This window comes from Haemaphysalis longicornis, unplaced genomic scaffold (genome assembly GCF_048455015.1).
Source record: "Haemaphysalis longicornis isolate Haplotype H1 unplaced genomic scaffold, Haemaphysalis longicornis Haplotype H1 scaffold_1, whole genome shotgun sequence".
Lineage (NCBI taxonomy): Eukaryota > Metazoa > Arthropoda > Arachnida > Ixodida > Ixodidae > Haemaphysalis > Haemaphysalis longicornis.
The window spans coordinates 307,951,508-307,974,791 of NW_027526203.1; the positions used below are offsets into that span (position 1 = coordinate 307,951,508).

At 47.1% G+C, this 23,284-nt stretch overlaps 1 protein-coding gene across 1 annotated transcript in view; it reads right to left on the reverse strand.

The window, feature by feature from the left end:
• Window positions 1-21,970, reverse strand: part of LOC144149840 (putative 4-coumarate--CoA ligase 1) — a 109,669-nt gene extending 87,699 nt beyond the window's left edge. The window contains exon 1 of the mRNA XM_077681533.1: window positions 21,816-21,970. Within this exon, the coding sequence (XP_077537659.1) occupies window positions 21,816-21,938 (123 nt within the window). The 5' untranslated portion in view covers window positions 21,939-21,970. The remainder of the gene's footprint in view (window positions 1-21,815) is intronic.
• Between the last annotated feature and the right edge of the window lie 1,314 nt (window positions 21,971-23,284).

The following is a 23,284-nucleotide window of genomic DNA, read 5'->3' on the forward strand; positions in this document are numbered from 1 at the left end:
AAAAAAATCTTCACCGCTACACCTAGTAGGGAGAGTGTAACATCCTCCCGTGCCGTCCCATCCCCTTGTACACCATTTCCTTCGAAATTGCGAAATGTCGGCACCATCCAAGCCCCGAAACAAAACCTATAAATCAGCACCCCAAAACGCTTGTACGCGTGTACTGCATTGAAAGCCAGGGAGGCGAGTAGTATCGTTACTGCGTGAGCCATTTAAACAGACTTCATCACACATGTCATCTCGCAATTTGCCCAGAAAAACCCGAGGCGTCTGCAGCTGCTATTCAAGGAAGATTGACGGAGGGCAGTTCTATGCATGTGAATGTATTGTACTGTGTGCTGGTGATCAGTTGGTGTGAGTCGAGAACCCTCACGCAGCTAGACTGGCCACTCTTCTTTACAAAGTGACAGTAACTTTTCGCATTTTTCTATTAACTTTATTTCTTTGTTCGGTAATAAATCCAATGTATATCCTCCCAGTCTGGTTCAAATTCGCTGTTTGTACTTTTTGTAACCACAAATAGCGCCTTTTTGGTGCTATCCAACCGTACCCCCCCTTCCCCCCCGCTAATAGATGCCTCCCCCCCCCCCTTGCAAAAAGTTCTGCGGACGCCCTTGGTTACAACTATAGCTTTCACCTTCACATTCTTAGAAAGTTCTTATCCTTCCCCGTAATTTTTTTGTACTAGTTCTGTGCCGGCCAAGCATATTTTACCCAAACCGTTCTTTTAATCTTTCTCCCATGGCGTGCACACTAATTTCGCGTGATTGTCTGTTGTCGGAAATATGCCAGAGGGGCATTTGCTTCCAATGCGGGGTTGCATTTTGTGCATAATGGTATTCGCTGTAAACGACAGTATATTAAATGAATAACAAAAGCAAGAGATCTTTTTGCTTCGCACGGCTTTTAAAACCTCACCGAGTGTGATTGAAATGAGAAAGTTGTGTGTGGCTACCAAAAAAGTAAGCGATAAGGAGTTTAATTTCATTTCTTCGCAAGCATCAACACAATTCGTGATGACAGAGGGTGCTGTTGAGAAAAGAGCGGGTTATTTGAACTTCACGCCAACAGGGAAGCCATGCAGGCGGATCCAAGTTCTACAGTCCAAGGCGATTCCACTGTTAAACTTCAACCCGATGTATTCATGGGGCAAATCCATGTGGCCGACGAAGCGAATTCGGGGAATTACAGCAACGTGCATACCGTTTCATCCAAAAATGGAACGTGCACTGCGGCACTGTGCAACGCTTGGATTGCGTTATGCCACAGCGCACAGAAAACTTTTGAGTCCAATCGCGTGCTTGACAATGTCCTTCGCCGAACATGCATTGTTGGATGAATGCACTGGCCAATCAATTGAACTGGACAACATGATTTCCTTAGGGCGTACGTAAGCGACTTTAACTGGCCTAGAAAGATGCGCGACTTTAAGTAACAGCACTGCTCTAGATTGTGTTCGTGATCTAAATGACGAAGCTGTCGTTCAGGAGCTTGATCGCCACGTGACAATTTCTGCGAGGATGAGCGGTCAGTGTTCCTTGAAGTCCGGGAGGCGAGAATAAAGACGGGCGCAACCCGTCATCCGCTTGAAGATTCCGCCGCAAGGACGACAAGCGGAGCCTCCTCGGAGAAGCGAGAAGCCGTTAGCATCGCGGTGGGTCCGCGAAGGGCAGACACACACCGCAATGCGCTGCAAACTCGCGTTCAAAGACCCTTCGCTCGAGCCGGGGCAAGACAAACACTTTTTATGTGGTTCATATTTGTTTCTTCCGGAGCTGCACCTCGACTACAGCTGGAACCACCGTACGATCCCGATATCCGCTACACGCACCGCAACGGCATTTCGGCCGTTGTCTCTGTCGTGTCATCGCCACACCGCCAAAAAAAAAAAAAAAAAAAAGAAATACAAGTATTGCTTGCTCAGAAAACGAACTCTCAGATTTCTGAGGGGCATAATTGGCACCTGATCTCTCTATTCAACAATTACATGGGCGTCTATTATCAAAGCGAGGATTTTTTTCTTCGAGTTTTGCTCAGTGCTCGTCTAATTGAAAGAACTGCCTTTTCAGAGGAACATTGCAAGTGTTGTAGGAGGTGAGCTGGCACGTTGACACGGAAGCTCACGGAACAACCAACCATACGGCTCCCGACGTCTTTGCGCCTTTCTTGAAGTTGCGGTTGCCTTGCGTAGTAAAGAGCATAAAATTTCGGTGCCATTAAGATGCCTCTTATTGCACCAAGTGAGATAACCCTGTTTGGTTAGGTTGAGAAGGTTTCGTTTTTTATGCCGGCTGTTTCAGCCAGAGTGCTCCCAATTTTGCAGTGCCCGCAAATGAAGTTTATTTGTTAAGCTAAATTGCCGGGGATACTGGCTTCTTCGTCCTTATTTTTGTATTTTACACATATTTGCGAGACTTGTTCTGGGTTGAGATGGGCGCCCCGAGTTTTGGTGTCATTTTCAGATTACTTGTACTTCCTCCTCGCCAGCCCCCCTCCCCCCTTATAGCTCGGCTGGTGCACGACTTTTCTTGGCGCTTGAGTTCTTGTTCCTGTTAGCGGTCGTTTAAGACTATATACAGTAATGCCTCGTTACAACGAGATCCGTTTATTGTAAATGTCGACGTATTCGAAATTTCTTCTGGTTCCAACCCAAACGCATGCACTCTGAGCCGCATTACTCGAAGCGCACTAAGAGCTGGACCCGCTTAGAGCGAAGTGGCGAGCGGAGGCGTCGCCGAGCGGCGGCGACCCAGCGGCGAGTCAGGCGGTCAATATGGCGGATTAACAAGCTGGTGCTTCCTCGGCGATTTTCTCGAGCCGGTCATGCTTGATTTGCGCTATCCGATTTTAGACGAATGGTCCAAATGTGTTGTAGGGTGATGGAAATTTGCCCCTAGACATTGGTCAATGGCGTAGACACTCGAAGCGCAGAATTAGAAGTGTCGTCGAGATGCGGGGCGCCCAAAAGCTCTTGTTTTGCAAACTTCATGGCTGCACACTTTGAGAAAAAAAAATGCCCAGTAATCATGCAAAGGCATTAGTGCAAAATCGGTCAATTTTCATGATTGCACTGTGTACTTACAATGAGCCGCCGGTAAATTGTTTTTTGAGCTCAACAAACCCAACTGCAGATTCGAGCAGCGGAATTTGCGGCGCTTTCCAGCGCGAAACTCTCGTAGCGTTCCATGACGCCCCCACCCCCCTATAAAAGTGGTCACTGCCTTCCCTTCCTCATTCGCTCTGCAGTCTGCGGGCGTTCGGACCCCAGTCACTGCTTGGTCAAATTGGAGCGGGGATTGCTCACGCCTGGCAAGATCATGAAACATCCAAAGCTCACTGCCTTTTTCGCACCTGAATAAAGTTTTGCATCACTGAATACATTGTTTTGATTCCTCGCACTTGTGGCGCAATTAAAGATCAACTACTTTAATTTTATCGAGTGGGGGCATATACAAAGATACCACTTACAACGAAAATTTTCGAATTTTCGCCGTCCAGCTGACTTCGTTATAACGATGAATATATATATATATATATATATATATATATATATATATATATATATATATATATATATATATATATATATACAGAAAGATAGGTCAGCCGTCTACAACGCCAAAGGAGGCATAGGGGTGTGGTTAGGCTCTTTTTCTTTTTCACTACGGTTAATGAAGTAAACATTTTTTTAAATATACAGAAGAAAGAAAGAAAAACACGCGCCCAGAGTGGGGACCGAACCCACGCCTTTCGATTACATGTCGAATGCCTTACCAATTGCCGCACCAGTATATATATATACACGAGTCACGGCCCAGGTGTTAAAAAGAAGGGCCCTTTCACCCCGAGTAGTCCGAGTGGCACTGGCTACCACCCCCAAGTGACAGACAAAAAATACCTTAACATAAATACCCGAGAAAGTGATGGGGAAACAGCCCCGCCGGTAGCGTAGTGGTCATCGCACCAGACCGGTATTCTGGAGGTCGTGGGTTCGGATCCCATCCGGCGGGCATTTTTTTACCACTTTCTTTCTGACTTACAAAATTCTTCACCTGTTTCTACTACCTTCCGCATTACCCCCTTGATTTCCGAGGCCTTATTGACTGAAAACCCTTATTCTGTCTCAATTCACCGAGCCCCTCATTTCCCATTTCTGATTCGCTACATGCATAGCGAGGGCCTCTGTTCTGGGAGTTTTATTGCCAAAGGTAGCTTAAGAGGGTTCAACGCTGGTCACACCACTCTAGACATGTCGTAGACACTCCAGTCACGGCCCGGGGGTTAAAAAGAAGGTCCCCTTCACCCAGAGTAGTCCGAGTGGCGCTGGCTACCACCCCCAAGTGCAGCAAACAAAAAATACCTTAACATAAATACCCGAGAAAGTGGTGGGGAAACAGCCCCGCCGGTAGCGTAGTGGTCATCGCACCAGACCGGTATTCTGGAGGTCGTGGGTTCGGATCTTACCCGGCGGGCATTTTTTCTCCACTTTCTTTCTTTCTTTCCAAATTCTTTATCTGTTTGAATGACCTACTACATTCTCCCCTTTGCTTTCCAAGGTTTTCTTGACGGCCAGTCCTTCTTTTCTGTCTTATTTCAACGAGTCCCTCATTTCCTATTCTGATTCTCTACATGCATAGCGAGCGCCTCTGTTCTAACAGTCTTGTTGCCAAAGGTAGCTTAAGAGGGTTCAACGCTGGTCGACCACTCTCGGCATATCGTAGACACTCGAGTCACGACCCGGGGGTTAAAAAGAAGGTCCCCTTCACCCCGAGTAGTCCGAGTGGCGCTGGCTACACCCCCAAGTGCAGCAAACAAAAAATACCTTAAACAGAAATACCCCAGAAAGTGGTGGGGAAACAGCCCCGCCGGCAGCGTAGTGGTCATCGCACCAGACCGTTGTTCTGATGGAGGTCGTGGGCGGGCATTTATATATATATATATATATATATATATATATATATATATATATATATATATATATATATATATATATATATATATATATATATATATATATATATATATATATATATATATATATATATATATATATATATATATATATATATATATATATATATATAGTAGAACTGCGTTAATACGTTTGTCACCGGACCGGGAAAGAAAAACGTACCGGCCGGGAAAACGCAACAGTGAGGAAAGCCACGAAAATGGGTGGGCGTCTATCTGGCGGCGTAAAATCACCCCCTATCTAGAGCTCCATTGTTGCCATCACGTCTGTATTAACGTATTAACTCTGTGCTGTCATCGTGCGTACATATTTTAGTTGAACTCTGAAGTGTCGGTGCGGTTTATTCAAGTGCTGCGCGCCGGGCTGTCGTTCGGGGTTGCTTCGACAGCGGCAAAGCCCGTGCCGCGGCATTTCTTCAAGACGCCGTAGGATCCTGACGGATTGAAGGCATAGGAAAGCGCAATTCCGCGGAAAAACTTCAAGGTTACGTAGCAAACATACGGCTGTGAGATTCATTGATAGCCTTCAGACATCGCCAACTGTTACGAACTCATCGTGAACGGTCAAACTAAGGATACCGAGAGGCCGGTGGACCCTGAAGGAGAGCACGGTGCCCCGTATGTTCCCTAACATACCTGAGCACCTGTGAAAAAAAAGACGCCAATGTCATGCAGAAAACCACCCAAAGGGAGTGTTGCATCCTGCCAAGATGATGGGTCTTTGTGCGACAAAACTGGCGCAAGTGACCGTGTGGGTGGCACAGAAAGTGCTAAGAGTAGCAAGGAAGCAGCAGCAGACGACGCGCCGAGTCCGAACTCAACGCTACCGCAGCAGCGTTGTCGGCGGCAGCCCCGGCCCACGCGGCGGAACTGGAAGGCCCCGCTCTTTTCCAACTGACCTCATCTAAAAACGCTGCACGGCACCATTACAACAGTGCGGCGGCGCTAACATCACACATTTCCGTCGTTCCAAAGTGAAACTTCTGTTGTAAGCACAGTGATGATGGCACTCTCGACGGATGGCCTCACCAACTCGCTTGCGGCTTCTTGTAGCCAGTTCAGTAACAAAGCCTGGCCAAGACTCATCAAACGCCAAAATGGCGGTTCCAAACCTGCTTCGGAGTGTCAGGTTGCGATGCATCATACCGGAACGGGCCCACAGTTGCGACGGTACAGCGGGGTTCGCAATCCATTATTTCCTATGGGAGCTGTGCCGGGGCCGATGACAAACAACGTAACAGCTAGGAAAACGCAAGAGTGAGGAACGTAACAGCGGGGTTTTACTGTACACACACACACACACACACACACACACACACACACACACACACACACACACACACACACACACACACACACACACACACACACACACACACACACACACACACACACACACACACACACACATACGTATATATATATATATATATATATATATATATAAGAAGAAAACTTCGAGCAAGGTAAAAACACGATTGTTGCCAACGTTTCAGCAAAGAGACTTGCTTTCGTCAGCAAGTCTGTTTGCTGAAACATTGGCAGCAATCGTGCTTTTACCTTGTTCGAAGGTTTTCTTCTCTTGTGTTCTCTACCATCATATATACCTATCTATCTATCTATATATATATATATATATATATATATATATATATATATATATATATATATATATATATATATATATATATATATATATATATATATATATATGACAGAAAGAAAGTGGAGAAAAAATGCCCGCCGGGAGGGATTCGAAACCACGACCTCCAGAGTACGCGTCTGGTGCGATGACCATTACGGTACCGGCGGGGCTGTCCCCCCTCCACTTTTTCGGGTATTTACGTGAAGGTATTTTGTTTCCTGCGCTTGGGGTTGGTAACCAGCTCCACTTGGACTACTCGGGGTGAAGGGGACCTTCTTTTTACCCCCGGGCCCTGACTCGAGTATCTATTTTCATCGTTTATCCGGTTAAAAGTCGGTAAATATTTTATAAATCCCGCAAGAAGAAAAACTACCAAGGGCGGTCTGCAGTTGCCGCACCAACTAAAGGCTGTGATGTCGGGAGAGAGAGAGAGAGAAGTGATTGGATGGAAGAAAGGAAAGGAAAGTGCACTGGGGATATTATTGAGCTCAGTAGGGAGCTCACCTGCATACAACCCAGTGCGGTGGGGAGGGGAAGAGGGGATAAAAGACTTGGGAGGAGGCTAGGGGTGGAATAGAAAAGGTGTGAGAGAGAAAGACAGGAAGAAAGGAGAGAGAGAGAGAGAGAAAGAGAGAAGAAAAAAAGAAAAGAGGGGGGGGGCACTACATAAGCGACAGCGACACTGTGATGTCGGGAGGAGGTGCACCGTGATTGGACGATGTCCAAGATTTGCATTTAAACAACTGTCGGTTTCGGTTCTGTAAAACAACATGCTTGACATCCGACGTTATCGTTGGATGGGCATTCTCGATATCTGAATGATCACCATACCGCGCTTCTGCCATGTTGTCGGCTGTAAAATACCTAAGATAAGCCTCCCAGGACGGCTTCGAATCATAGCAATCACTAGCCGAGGCCTACGCAGTGGGTGAACGCCCTCCGCTTCACCACGTACTCTGAAATGCTATGCGTTTCCCCCCCACATTTGGAGCTTGCCTCACTCATGCCTGTATCGTAAAAAGCGTGTTCGCACGGGGCCAATTGGTCTGCTGATTCTAACCTGTGCCCATTACCCGCAAGCAGTCGGTGCTTATCGCAACAGCACGCCAACGAGAACTGGCTAGCGCGTCAGTGTCAGTCTGCGCGCGGTCTGAGAGAGCTCGTGGAGCAGCGAACGTTACTGCCCAAAAATGGTAAACTCAGTGTATAAAACATCGGCCTAAAACGAAAAAATCAGCTTAGAAAAAAAAAACAAAAAAAAAACAGAACGACCCTTCGGAGATTCGAACTCGCGACTTGCAAAATAACATAACCTGCACTCCAGACCACTCGGCCACGAGTCAGTTTTTTTCTTCTTTAATACATGGAAAATTTAGAGAGAAGTCAGCCAAGACAATTGACACACAATATAAACACTAACAGACAGCAAAGGGTAAGCACGTCAGTCTAACAAAGGTCGGCACCAATTCAAAACTCAGGCAAGCAAACGCACGCATCCAAAAGATGCAGCCACTCTGGTGGATCACTCTGCGCAACGTAAACGCTCCGTACCAACGCCGCCTGTTCCCGAAAAATGACCTTGGTCGGCCTAGGTGGTTCAGCATGCCGATCAGTCATGCGGCACTTCCACAAGCTAAACAAACCTAGGAGCACAAAAACGTCATACGGCACCCGATTAACGTCCTCAAATGGCAAGAAGCGAATGGTGTATGGGGTGATCGGTGCCGGCAACGGAAAAATAAGATATATATAGTGTATAATCAGTTTACACTTTATTTTGTTTTAGCATTTCAAGCAGCTTAGGTGACTATTTGTTGTACAGATCTTGTGCAGTAAGCGCCCCCCAAATTTCCACAATATCTCACGTCTAGCAATTCAATTTCTTAGACGAAAAAGCGTTCGCAGATGGGTGGTCGTGCTGCTGACCGCTGTGCTTGTTCACCCAGCGCAAAAAAGCGATCCCTGCTCCCTTGTTTTACGCTGTACTGTAGAAGTTTTAGTTGATTTTATTTCGTGAGTGCTTATATTCACTTTGCTGACTCTTCTCCCGCCTTCAAGTGCATTTCCTACTAGCGTACCAGCCAGCGAAGCGCGGCATCTGCACTTGTGCTGCAGCGCTTATGTTCAGCGACCTGGACTTCGAGCTTGATACAGTGTACAAACTAACAAAGTAAAGAAAGGCACATTTTTCCATTCACAAACGTGTCGTGGCTTAGTTTCAACTGAGCGAACGAATTGCGATGACCCGTTAGAGGCAGGCGGACTAAACGCTGGGCCGACTGACTCTGTCGGAAGGTCAGCGAAAGGGTAGCGTAGTGGTCATCGCACCAGACCGGTATTCTGGAGGTCGAGTGTTCGGATTCCACCCGGCGGGCATTTTTTCTCCACTTTCTTTCTTTCTTTCCAAATTCTTTATCTGTTTGAATGACCTACTACATTCTCCCCTTTGCTTTCCAAGGTTTTCTTGACTGCCAATCCTTATTTTCTGTCTTATTTCAACGAGTCCCTCATTGCCTATTCTGATTCTCTACATGCATAGCGAGCGCCTCTGTTCTGGCAGTCTTGGTGCCAAAGGTAGCTTAAGAGGGTTCAACGCTGGTCGACCACTCTCGACATGTCGTAGACACTCGAGTCACGGCCCGGAGGTTAAAAAGAAGGTCCCCTTCACCCCGAGTAGTCCGAGTGGCGCTGGCTACCACCCCCAAGAGCAGAAAACAAAAAGTACCTTGACATAAATACCCAAGAAAGTGGTGGGGAAACAGCCCCGCCGGTATCGTAGTGGTCATCGCACCAGACCGGTATTCTGCTAGGTCGTGGGTTCGAATCCCACCCGGCGGTAATTTTTTCTCCACTTTCTTTCTTTCTTTCCAAATTCTTTATCTGTTTCAATGACCTACCATATTCTCCCTTTAGCTGTCCAAGGTTTTCTTCACTGCCAATCCTTATTTTCTGTCTTATTTCAACGAGTCCCTCATTTCCTATTCTGATTCCCTACATGCATAGTGAGGGCCTCTGTTCTGGCAGTCTTGGTGCCATAGGGAGCTTAAGAGGGTTCAACGCTGGTTGACCCCTCTCGACATGTTGTAGACACTGGAGTTAAAAAGCCCGGGGGTTAAAAAGAAGGTCCCCTTCACCCCGAATAGTCCGAGTGGTACTGGTTAGTACCCCCAAGCGCAGGAAAGAAATATATGCTAACAGATACTACAGAAAGTGGAGGTGAAACCGGAACCGAAGCGGTATTTTTGCTTGAACTCAGTGTACCCGGACCGTTATTTTTTGAGCACGCTGAACCCGAATCGAAAGTGAACTGAAAAAAATAAATGACGGTTACCGGGTCACGTCAAAACGGTTCGACCATCCGTTGTTGATAACTGGTGGTCAGTGTCATTTGGGGCTTTTCTCTTTCCCGCACTGTCATCTTCCAAATTTCTCGCCCACTTTACCATTTATATGAATCAAAACGCTATAACCGCTATCTTGGGGGTCACAACATGGTGGAAGGACTGCGGTGCAGTGGTATTGTCGCGAAGCGCAAGTTTGTTGATGTTTTCTGGTTGTTTTGAGTTCTGTGCCCGCAGCCATGGTTCTTGCTTCCAAGTGCTTTGTGTGCGAACGGTTCGGACGCGGCTAGGCCCTGGCCCCCTTTTTTCTGAGAAACGGCTCCGGCATGTGTGTTTGCCCGTCGGCCGACCAGGAGACGCGGCTGTTGCGAGGGCCAGCGACCTATCTTAGGTTACCGCGCCGCAGTGGCGTCTCCGACCCCCCGTTGCGTCTACGCAGGCAGCTCTGTGCTCCGAACCCTCGGTCTGGTTTAAACGACCGCCGGTATTTTTTTAGATGCAGAGCATCTGATTCACTCGCCTTGTACCTCCGGCGTCGTCGCCGTCGTCGGCGTTGTCCGCCCCTCCCCCATTCTCCTCGCCGCGCCAGCTGCGCTCTCCGCCGCTCACCCCATCTCCTCTCCGATAGCGAACACTCTCTCGCGAGGGGCATTGGATTGGATTGGATTGGATTGGATTGGATGGGCTTGGCTTGGATTGGATTTGGATTGGATTGGATTATAGTGGATTGTGTTGGATTGTGTTGCGTCATAGCCGCGGCACGTTGCGTCATAGCCGCGGCAGACGCGCTGGGGCCGGCGCATGTGCAGTACTCTCTCTTCCGCGGTTTCTTCTCCTTCGGCCGCTCTGCGCATATAACCGGTGTGCCGTTTTCCGGCGAAGCAACATCCACGCTTGGCTCAAACACCTAGAGTCCACGCCGCTTTACAAGTACGCCAACGTCGTTATCGACTGGGACCGGCTTACTCAGTCCCCTCAACGTTATGCGCGCTATTGGCGGTGAGCGCGACCACAGGCGGCGCTGCGAAGCGCGCCTTCGTGACGTCGGCTTAGGGATTTTCGCATTTGTCGCCTGCTTCAGTCGGGCTCGCTCTCCGTGCTGTTTCTTTGCGCTCGGTTGACGTCTGACGATTGTCCGCACCAGATTTGGCAAGTGCGTAACTTTTTATCATAATAGACATAAAATCGCGCACACAAGCTCAAGGCGTGAGTTAAAGTGCAGTTTTGGGTACCGCTACGGAAGAAACATTGCCGACGTCCCCCATTCCTTGCGAAGCCAGTCCTGTGCACAGCGCGAAGAGTCGGAGCTAGGGGTCAGCTTTTGTATTACGAAATCTTTCGAACAAAGGGAACAGTCAGCTGCTAATAACCGACAACAGCGAAATTGCAAGACCAAAACAAATACCAGGCCTTCGGGGCTGTCCGCTTTGGCAGAAGGCATTACGATTCCCGGTAATCATATGTAAGCAAAATAGTCTTTGCAACGTTGCCGAACGCTTGAAAGTATTTTATCACATTAATTTACGTTGTAATGGCATGGAAGTATGCCGACATGCACTATGGCGCGAAAAAAAATGTAGGTTGAGTTCCGAATAACCCACTGTGCGTATAGGCGCGTGCTGGTTTTATACAACGAAGCGGTATGGAGGTTTATTGAGCAAAATGAGTCACGTGTACGGTAAAAATACAGTAACACGGTTTGTTCAGACCTGGAGGGATATTTTAGTACATTCCCCACAGTCATGTCTTCCCAGTATCCATATTTGCGTTATAGGAAAACCGGGAAAACTGCATTCAAGAGGAGGAGGAGCAGGAGGAGGACCGGCAGGAGGAGAAAACTCTATTTAACAGTAAAGTCGAGCTGATCAGAGGTTCCGGTCCTCAGTCCAGGACAAATGAGTAAGAGCATTTTTTTTTCCAATTCATAGATCGCCATCTCGGGCTTGTTCTTTACGCCTGGAAGAGTTGAAAAGAGTTGAAGAGAGCTCCTTGGAAATATTCATCGGTTTCTATTCTTGTAATACATGCACATATACTATTTATTGGGTTCGTTAGCGAGTATATCAAGCCTTAAACACCGTGATCGTGCCATAATTTTTTCGGGTTGAGAGTCAGTTCGTTATAACAATGGTTACGATAAAAATTCGGAGCATAAAAGCCACCTTCGAGTACTGGACAACGTTGCCAGGGGCGCGATCGAGGTGGCGTAGCAAGAACCTTCTCATTGTATTTGCATGTGAATATACAACGCACGCTGCGAATATACAATTTCTTGCAAGTACCCATAACGGAAGCCAATTCGTGAAGGGAATGTATGCCATGCATACAGCCTGAAGAAGGCATCCTCACGATCTTTGTTAGCCTCCCTAACATCACCAAACCTAGTAATAAGACGTTTGTGACGGTTATTAACTAATTATTATTTAAAAAATGCGTTGGGCACAGAAAAAACATTCATCTGATACAAGTCAACAACAACAACAACAAAAAATAGAAGACAGCCGCTTTATTTCCTGCTGTGCGATGCGCGTGTACGTAGCACAGACTGTTGAGTCGTCATAAGAGCATCTCCAAAATACTGTAGGGAAGCCAACGCATTTTGAATACATATCTGTGCGCTGAACCTCGCGAAGAGGCTAGAAAGGACGGGTTGAACACGAGATTCTAACCGATACTCTGAAGAAAGTTGTTCTTTCTCTCCTCGTGTGTCGCAAACTTGTGGGGGATACAGCTTCAAATCATGCAGATGAGTCAGAAGCTTGCAAAAATGACTCAATTACTAAAAATACGCTTTTTAATTCACTACGTATGAAAGCGGCCTATCTCGAGCACAGGCACTGCTGCCCCTCACAAGCGGAGTGTAGCAGACGACAGCAGCGCGAGTCCCTAAGCTGACGTCAGAGCCAGGGGGCGCCACTCAAACATCTCACCGCCAATAAAACGCGGTCCCTTCGCCGCTCCGCCTATGCGTCGCATCTACACAGGGGTTCCCGCGAGGGGAGGTGGGAGTTTTTCCCTTTGGAGTTTGTATACACTACTTTATGCTCAACAGAAATTCTTTTGCCGGAAACGGGCGCCTTCGAGTTGGAACTTTGTGTCTTCTGTGATTGGTTCACTTTTCCTTTCGAAAATATAGCTGATTGGAGCTAAGAAGCGTCTCGCGGATTGGCGGCGGGCGGCCTGCACCCGGACTCACTACAGAAACTCTGTCACCCATCGTCGGGCCCTTTCGCCGGGAGACCGCGATCCAGTCAGCCATGTCCCGCTAAGTACTCTTAATCTTTTGACTGTCTTTCTCATCTATGTGATAAGTGTATTCGTTTCAAGTCTGTATGTGCTAAATGTCATCAATGTTACCGGTAAAATAAATCAGTCAACTTTAAAACTTCTTCAACGCCTCGACTGCTTCACTGCTTTCATCATGCTACCGTAGCGGCGAGTGTGGACCAAATTTCGCCGTTACAAAAGTGGTGGAAGGTGCGCGGTAGCGAAGACGCCCTCTACCATCATGGGCTCCCCAAATTCCTCGCTCATCTTCCTGCTTTTCATCATCAAGCTCTTCATCCCGCGTGCCGAGCAAGCTTCACCTGATTTCACGTCATTCGTACGCACACCTAAGTAGGCAAGAACAAGCGACGGCATGCGCAACAGTGGCAAAGACTTTCTAACTTCATGGCCATCACCGCGCCACCAGGACGGCGCAAACCAGTCCCGTCACACTCATCACCGGCTCCGTAGAAGAGAAGCCACCGGCCCAGACCTAACATCGCCACGGCAGCCGAACTCCATTTCGGCGGCCAACTTCAGCAAATGCAGTAAGGTGGGAGATTTTTGCCTCTCGGCGCACCGCATGACTGTAGGCCTGTAGGCTTTTCTTCTCCGCGTATCCGGGGCGCCCACTGGTTGCCTTTGGTGTGTTTGCTTTATCAGCACCAGCCTGCTTATTGTAACCAGCCGCTGTTGATGCTGAAGCAACAATTTATGAGTGTGCAGCAGGTTTATTGTGGGGTACGTGGGCTCTTCGCGTGGGAGTTGGACAGCTTGTAGTCAGGATCTAAACGGCACAAGCGTTCGGCTCTCCCAGCGAAAGGGCCCCGAAGGAGAGGAAGACCCCCACGCGCATATGAAAAGGCTGATTTTTTAAGCAGATCACGCTATATATGTGATCGCTAAGATCCGTCTCCTTGCCACCGAAGTTAGGTTTTGTCTTGAAGTAAATACGGCAGCCACTTCGGGGTTCGGGGTCTGAAGGAAACGATGAGTGGACCTCTCCCGGGGTACGTCACGCGGCGGCCGTGACGTCACGGAAATCGCACGTGCTGGGTGTGGCCGGGAGGGTGGTTGGCAAAACATTCGGACCGGCGCGCGGCGCGTATGCAGTGAGGCTGCATTAGACGCGCGCAAAAGTGGAATTTTTGTTTACGTTTTGGCTTTTCTGGTGCCGGTGGGCTGCTGTGCTCTCGGCTACCCAAATGTTGCGAGCAAAATCAGCGGCATCAGACTTTTCGGAGTCCCCACAGAGGTAAATTCGGCGTGTATTGTGGATGCGCGCAATGTGCCGAAGAGGCTGGCAGCCAAAGCAGCGACATAGTCTGCTCTTACTCGTAGCTACATTTCGCATTCTCGAACTTCAGCTGTCCTCCAAAGCGCAGTCATACCGTCTACATTGGCAGTCCGCGCTGATTCGTGCAATGAAATGATACCGTTTATCAAGCATCTACTATCATGCAGCACCAGCAGAAATTTGCTCAAGTGAAATAGGGGGGGGGAAGGAGGGGCAGACGGAAATTTTTTTGCTGCGAAATATTGTCATGTTTTCAGGAGGTAGAGCACTGTATTAAAAACACAATGAATGCCTAACCTGCTTAGGCGACGCGAAATAAATGTTTCGACAAGGGATCCGCGATAGCCGCCTGCCGCCTGATCGACAACGACAAGTTTGGCCTTTTGTTATGGGGGGATCTGTTCAAGACGAACGAAATTCATTGCTTGTAAGTACAATAAATTTTTACCTTGATCAATTATATTCTGCCTTGAGGATGCCGGAAAACTGAGATGCTTACCGTGCTCACATGTAGCATCGTGCCTTCGGCGCGAGATGGGCCGCTCACGCGACTCGAAAAATGTGTTTGCCCTTAGCGAACAGACTCAGTGAATGTATTCACTTGTTGCGGCCTCCAGACGCTGGCGTATGCAGCGGGCGTACATGACCACTAACTTTAACTATCATGGAATAATGACTACCGAAAATATTTCAGTGCACGCACTCATATGTGGCTGCTATGTTACTCTCACAATGACGATGAACCATTTCGAGATTTCACTGGGGTAAAGGTAAGAAAACAATCGGTTAATCTCCTAGAGAACGACATCATCGCGATATTTTTATTGCAATAATGTTTGCCTTTTGCTCTTCATATTTTTGTTTCGTTGCTGCTTATTTTACTATTTAATCCTTTCATGCTTTACCTTTCCTTTTTCCCCTCGACATGAAATCGTGTGTACGCCACCACTGTCTCCGGGCGACGCAAAGAGACCAAGAACAGGGAGCGTTTAGCTGCCTGAGGCACCGCGCTGAGCTTAAGCGGACCTCGAAAGCAACAATAAATTAGCTTTCCTTGGTATGTGTCCGAACACAAAGAATCTTAAAAAAAAACATTTTGGGATGCGTCGCAACAGCACCAACCTTCAGAATGACTCGTTTAGGCTGTTCTGCCGCGCACTGATTATCCGGAAGCGTCGCCGTTCAGTTGACCGTACGGTAAACGAAAGTGTTGCGGAGGTGCGACGGCCACAGCTAGGATAGCTAGACCCCCACCTGCAATGTGGGAAGCCAGTGACGGCCCGAACCAACGGCACATCGTTCCTTTCGGGCGCCGCGCGGCCAGGCCGTGCCGTCGGCGCAGGCAGCGCAGGCGCTTTCTGCCAACCGCCACCTCACTTCGCGGCCGCCAGGGGCGCCACTCGTCGCGCACGTGCGCTTAGTGACGTAACGTTGTTTACATACAGGGAGAGGTCCGTTGAGAAGAGATGTTTACGGTGCACGCGGCTGTTAGAAGTACAAAGACACCAGCGGGGGTGCCCGGGATGCCGCGGACGGGGAGAGCTAGTGGGTGTGCAGTTCTGCGAATGCGTCGGGTTGGCGACAGTTTCTCCCCACTGCTGAGATTTGACATTCTTTTCTTCCTTTGTAAGCATGTGCGATAACGAATATGTAGTCTGCAAGTCCTCTTTGTTAATAATTGATCATCTTTTGCCTTTACCAGTGCTATCGTTCGTTTCACAGAAAAAAACAGGATGAATGTTTGTTCGGCTTAATGTTTGCTTCTTAGTTTTCACTGGTGAGAATAGTATGAAGTGTGCCTAAAGAATTCGCATGGCGCCCGCCTGTCTTATACGCGCGACTGCCAGGTTTTGTATTTCGTAGGTCTTATGTTTACAAGTCGCCGTTTTCTCCTAACAAGTTTTTAGCTGTTTCTTTGTGTTATCTTCCATGTTGGAACGAATGTGTGGATATACTTCAAATGAGACTAGTAGGGCTGTTTAGAAAGAGTTAGGCGGAATACAGAAGTGTCGTTTCGGGTGAAGTGCCCAACGATGACAGATGTATGTAGATTTTCATCTGTGCATGACATCCACTTAGGCAAAGTGCGTCGTTGTATGCATTTGTATTTATGGCTTTTAGAGCCTTCGTTTAAGCCGTTTGTAATCTTATCTGTAATGCCCGTATGTGCTTGAATGGCGATTCCCCAGACTTCGCTTAGGTTTTGATTAGCAGATTATTTTGAGTTGACTAGGAGGTTACTTTACCTTTTGTTTTTGCGATGTGTTGTTCAAGTACAGGCTATTTCTTTGACGTGTTACTGCTCAGTACTCTATGTATGGTCTGACTGGCGGAGCTGCCTTTACGATTTCTTTAGGGAGGTGGCTTTTAGAATGCGCATGTTATCTCGATGTTATTCATGGTGTGCTTGCTATTTTATTGTTGCGCCATGTGAATGGAAGGTTTTCTCCTGTGATGGACAAGAAACTTTGCGTGCGTGAAGTGAAGAAAGGAACTTCATTAAGTGACCGCGTGTGCGTTGACTGATTCAGCGGAGATAGTTGTCGACTCTTAAGTTAGAGTCTGTGTTTCATTTCCTCGAGTTCGCATTCTATGTCATTATCGCTGTCAGTGTGTGGAAATTGTGTCTTATGCTTTAAACTTTGGGTAAGAGTGGGGGCACTCTTTTTTCTGTCGGGGAAGGTGTCGCGAAGCGCAGGTCTGTTGATGTTTTCCACTTCAATCCAAAACAAACCGCCAACATCACGTGAGTATATCTTGGCGTATACGCCCATTCCTCCCTGGGCATACCTCAGCCTGCTTTTGTACGTATTGTTGCTGCAATTACAACTCGTTTCCAGTCGTCATGGCTTCGACTGGGTACCACTATGAAGCGTCCTTCAAGCGCAAGGTAATTTTACTGGCCGACAAGAAGGAGACAAGAGCGACATCACGCACACTGGGCGTTACGGAGACACAAGTGCGCGATTGGCGTACGTAAAGCAGAGTCATATATTTACGCAAGGCTTTACCGGCTCAGTGCAAGAACGTTTTAGAGGACTTTAAGCCTCCCTAGTAAAATTTATAAAGGAGCAGCGAATGAACTCATGGTTCGTCACTTCTGAAATTATAAAAATCAGGCGCATGAAATAGCAAACGCTAGCAATGTTCCTCGCTCCAGGTTCTAATGCCAACCAGAGCTGGATGAGCAAGTTTATGAAGCACAAGAGATTTTTACTGCCACAGTTGCGTGCATCAAATAAAATATCTTGTCAGGTACGCGGTGTGACGTCTACATCCCCGCGGCGTGAAATTAGTTTTAAAATTTTCTTAAATAAACTTACCTGCGCGTAACAATCGGGGGCGCGTTAGAATCGTGCAAATAGGGCAATGTGCAGAACGCTGAAACGTTTTCCTGTGATCTAAGCGGCAGTTTTGAGATCGAGTGGAGATATGAATGCACGTTGAAAAATAGTCTACGTCAAAACCGCCGCTGTCCGTCACGCTGTTTCAGTGCTCTGATATTGTGGTGTTTTTCCTGTCTCCCCCCTTACTCACAGACACACAAACGCGCACAGAGAGTGTTATATATATATATATATATATATATATATATATATATATATATATATATATATATATATATATATATATATATATATATATATATATATATATATATAGAGAGAGAGAGAGAGAGAGAGAGAGAGAGAGAAAGTGAGGGAAATCTAGCGGCTAGAACGCCAAGCAGGGCATAGGGAAGGTTTTTAATCACTTTTTTGTTTACAAATAGTAATTTTGAGACATGTGAAACAAAATTCCCCACTAATTCACCTTTGTTAAGCTGGATGACCAGCAAAGCCGGAGCCCGCGCTATACTCGGCTTCCCCATACGACGGCCGAAAGGTATTGAAATTCTGTATGGAGAATAACAGCAACTTGTCTTGTCGACAACAGCCCCGCCCCGAGGATATGCAAGGAAAACAAAACACGTGCAAGCACTTAGGACGCCGGGAAAGAGAGGGCGGTGCGAAACAGATAGCACTATAAGCTCTAGGTCCAAATCCTGCTTTGGACGGCGCACGCCTTTTATGGTGAGCGCGCTCTCATAGCTCACACAACGGGCTGTTCATTTTCCAACGTTTCGAACTATGGAATACCTTGCGCTTCAAAGACACGTGGAGCCCGGAAGCTCTTGCCCGCGCACCTGAAAAAGGCACACAACCCTAGCCATGTAAAGCTTCGCTCTAAAACAATTGCAAGAAATCACGCGTGTCGGATGAGTCCCGGACCCCTAACCTTTTCATTACGCGTCCTACGCTTTATCAATTCAGCTCCTGGGGCCACTGCATTACTCCAGTCATTAGTGCACGGCGTTTCGCCCAAAGTGAATAACATTGGACGGGACATGCGAACCATCTTTTTTGCCCCAAACCAAGGGGAACGCGTGCGCAGAGCAATGAACAGGGCGAGGTCGAAGCAGGCGACATGTGAAAGAATGCTGAACAAGGATTTCGGGGCCTACCCCGGTTCAATGCCATATACAACCCCCCTCTGTTTTGCGGCATAGTTTACGTGGTGTAGATGGGCAGATACCTCAAGGAACGTCTCAAAGAACATGCGCATTCTATGCGGGCGTCAATGGGCAGCCACCTTGTGGACTGTACTACACAACGTGCCGAAAGGTTCACCGCGATTTGAGGCGACCCTCATACTGAACAGGTGCCGCGAAACGCGCAGGCACAAAATTTGTGAAGCCTTCATGACAGCAAAGTATGGTGATTGGTGCGTCAGCACCCCTTCGGTGGCCGTTCTTGCCAGTGAGCTACACTATTTTGACGGATGAGAGGCATTCAGTTGCAGTCGCCTTAGAGTGCTATTATGTTATGTTGTTGCACCGTTTGGACGGTTTTCAGTGTAGATATTTGTTTATTACCCGCAGCGGTGGCTCAGTGGCTAAGGCGTTGCGCTGCTGAGCACGAGGTCGCGGGTTCGATTCCCGGCCGCGCCGGTCGCTTTTCTGATGGAGGCGAAAAGCAAAAACACCCATGTGTACGAGATTTCGCCGCACTTTAAAGATCCCCAGGTGGTTAAAATTAATCCGGAGCCCTCCACTACGGCGCGCCTCATCGCCTGCGTTGCGTCGGCGCGTTAAACCCTACAATCAATCAGATATTTGTTTATTGCGAATACTGCAGGCCAGATTTTCTGGTCCAAGCAGGAGGGGCAACTGGCAATACACAAAACATTGTTATACAAGCAGTAAATTTCTTCCAAGTAAGAAAACAAACAAACAAAAATAAAAGTGCAAAGCACATAGGTGAAGACATACCACACCATACAATGCATATGCCCAATGACAAATGCTCTCCTGAAGTGCTTCGGAAAAATTACTGGTTTGAATAACTGTGTCCGGGAGCTCATTCGATTCAGAAATGGTCCGTGGGGAACTTCTTTTCTTTGGACGGGCTCTAGCATGCAAATATCTTTTTTTCAAGTGCGGATCCCATATCACGGAGGCATATTCGAGTTGGGCTCTAACAAAAGTATGATAAGCTAAAAGCTTGACGCTACTTGGATCATGTCTTAATTTACGTCTCGAATAACACAACATCTTAAATGCAGCCGAACAAATACGCGATACATGGAACGAGCAAGTTAAAGTAGAATTTATAGTGAAGCCGAAGTATTTATATTCAGGAACGTTTGGAATTGCAGTGTTCTGGAACAAATACTGGGAACGGAAATGTTTTTTACGTGTTATTCTTAAAAACGCACATTTTCCGGCATTCAACATCATCCCCCCCTCTTCCCACCACCTCTCTATTTCTACAGGGGTTCTTGCAACAGAACACAGTCTTCAGGTGAGAGAATTTCTCTAAAAACAATACAATCATCGGCAAACAGCCTCACAGAGACCACTTCAGGAATTACATGCTCCAAATCATTAATATAAATAAGGAACAACAGTGGTCACAGTACACTACCCTCGGGTACACCAGATATAACATTAAGAAAATGAGAGGAGCAACCATTAATACCAACATACTATTTTCGGTTTTTTAAATTAGCCCTGACTAAGTTCAAAAGACCACCAGGAAGACCAATGAGTTCCAGTTTATACAAAAGCTTATCATGTGACATTTTGTCAAAGGCCTTATTTAAGTACAGGAACACCACATCAACTTGTCCGGACACATCCAAAACTGCAGAGAAGTGATAAACTGTAGTTACATATCTTCATGCAAATGATTCATCATTTATCGTGTTGTTTGTGTTTGCCTTTCTTTTTCAGTCGCTTTAATTTCTGCCTTATGATCTCGAGTGGAACGTCACATATGTTTCCACTGCATATTTCCCGCGGCTATAAAATCAGCCAGTTGCCACTCAGTGCCCCACGACTGGCTTTGTCAGTGTTCATTTATGACTTTTTCGCCATCTCTGTATTCTCGCTGTTTCCCATGGGTTTAGCTTGAGCCAAGTTGTTTACCATGGCACTTTAGCAAGACAGCTCGATTTGTTTCCTTGTACGCATTGTTCCATCTAGTGAGAGAGAATGCTACAGATTAAAGATAAGAGTCTGGTAGTACAGACGTATAAGTGCGCATATTCACCAATGTGCGAATGTGGCATGTGGATGTGATACTGCTCCTTGGTTTGATAAAAATGAATCCTAACAGTATCTATCTACCAGAAAAAGAAATGAATAGCCACCGACGATACTAATTAAAAGAGAAGCAACAATAAAGGCTAGATATCAAATATTTGGGATAGAGTTTCACCGGGACTGCAGCAACCAGCGAGACATCCAATTGTGAAATCGCACTCGTACACGTCGATGTCGTTCTGGATTCTAAACTTGTACGAAAAGGTGTATCTGGATGCCCTCAATTATGAACACGTATACGAATTAAAAAAAAATAGTATATCTGAATTCCTCTTCTGCACAGTGCTTGAGAAAGCAGCAAGTGGGTTACAAATATCGCGACGCTAGAGCGTTGATTGTTGGACAATCGTGCGCTGGCGTAGCGATTTAGCGTTTTTACACGGCGTACAGGTCGAAAACTCAAAACTAGAACAACAAAAAAAAGACGTTTATACTATCTAGATATGCTCGGTCTAGCGTAGTGCGGCCGTGCTCTGTTTGCTTTGCTTATGAACGCAGGTAGTTTTCTCAAGAGTTTTGAGGTATGAACAGTCTCGGGGAAGGAGCTATTCTTACGCACCAAAGGAATCTGAAGTGGCCAAAAAAGGTGGCGGTGGCCAACAAGCTGAAAACGCAATCAAGCATCCCGGAAGATCTGATTTGACGTACCAGAGCGATGCGGTCCTTGTATTTTCTGCAGCACCCTCTAAAGAAGGTGCCTAAGTCCACGTCCGGAATGTACAGGTCTTGAAGCGAAGACTTTACGATGCCATCCTCAATGACAGCAGCCATATCGTTCGCTATGGCTGTGGTTGCCGGTTGAAGCGCTTGCCTCAAATGATCGCATGGGACCCAAGTGCCTGATTTTTTATCCTTAATGAGCCGAGTGACGTATGCCTATCAACAAGAAATCCTGGTCTCAGCGGAAGAACACGCAGACAACTGTGCTCAAACCGTCACGCTTGAACGCTAAGTGTGTTTCGTCACGCAAGAGGCATTCTGTAAGCGGGAACCGGCAAATCTACGTGCGCCGATGTTCGCAGGAGCAGTCAAGGACAATGGGCGTGCGAAACCTGAGAATCCGCGGGGGGGGGGGGGGGGGGGGATCAAAAGGGATTTTCACCGTTATTTAACGCTAGTACTACGTCAGCAACATTCTTTCACTGCTTATTACACTGAACTGGTGTATGCTTTCTTGTTGACGTTGACGTCAGGCGGTAGCAAAGTTGACGCCAGGCGGTAGCAAAGCAAGAAAGAACGTCACGAAATACAGGAGCCTTCTAACCGCTGCTGAAAGGCATGTGAAGCGTATACTATTGGCCCAATCGCCTAAAGGGTATTACTAATGAATTATCGGGATTATGTCTCGTTACAAATTAGGCGAGTTATTGTGGGTGGGGCTTTTCTTTTTCCAGCTTCAATGTCCGACTGTTCTGCATGACAATGTCGTGAGCTCGTCGGCGTGCCCGGTGTGTACAAGCGCCGGCGGCATTGATCAGGTAATTGGTAGAGGTGAGACAACTTACAACCCCTGCCACCTTTATTCGTCCCCATTTGTCTTTGATAACACTCCTATCCTGTTCAGCTTCGCTACCCAAATAGGCAGGACTGTTTTCTGGAGTTTTTTTATAAGCGATTTAGCTCTTAAAGCGTGGCACCCTTCCGTAGCTTTGTTCACTAAAGAATAGGTTTATCTAGGCAGTATGGAATTCTCTTCTCTGGTATCTTTGCATTTTAGTTGGTTGTACTTTCTGCGCTAGCACGAGTTTTCTCGTTTTAATGGTTAAATAAACGCCTTAGTTGACGCCCAGCCCCGTCGTGTGGGTGTGCTTCTGTCCTGATATTTTATTTTTCGCGCTAGTTATAATATGTGGAAGTTTTTTCAGCGCCAATTTGCCCGAATACGTCACTTAGAAATACTTCAGCGGCATTTAATCAATGAAATCTATGCATCTGCAGCAAACGGTCCATCGCGGGTTTACGGACGTCACATCGTAGCGCACAACAGTCAAAGCAATGTTTGGAGCGCCGTTTGCAAGGAAAGAAACCGTCTTTTATTGACGCTGAACACCCGACGGTGCACTTCGGCATGACCACATTTATGTTGTTCGTCGGAGCATCGGCTACGTCGAGAACTC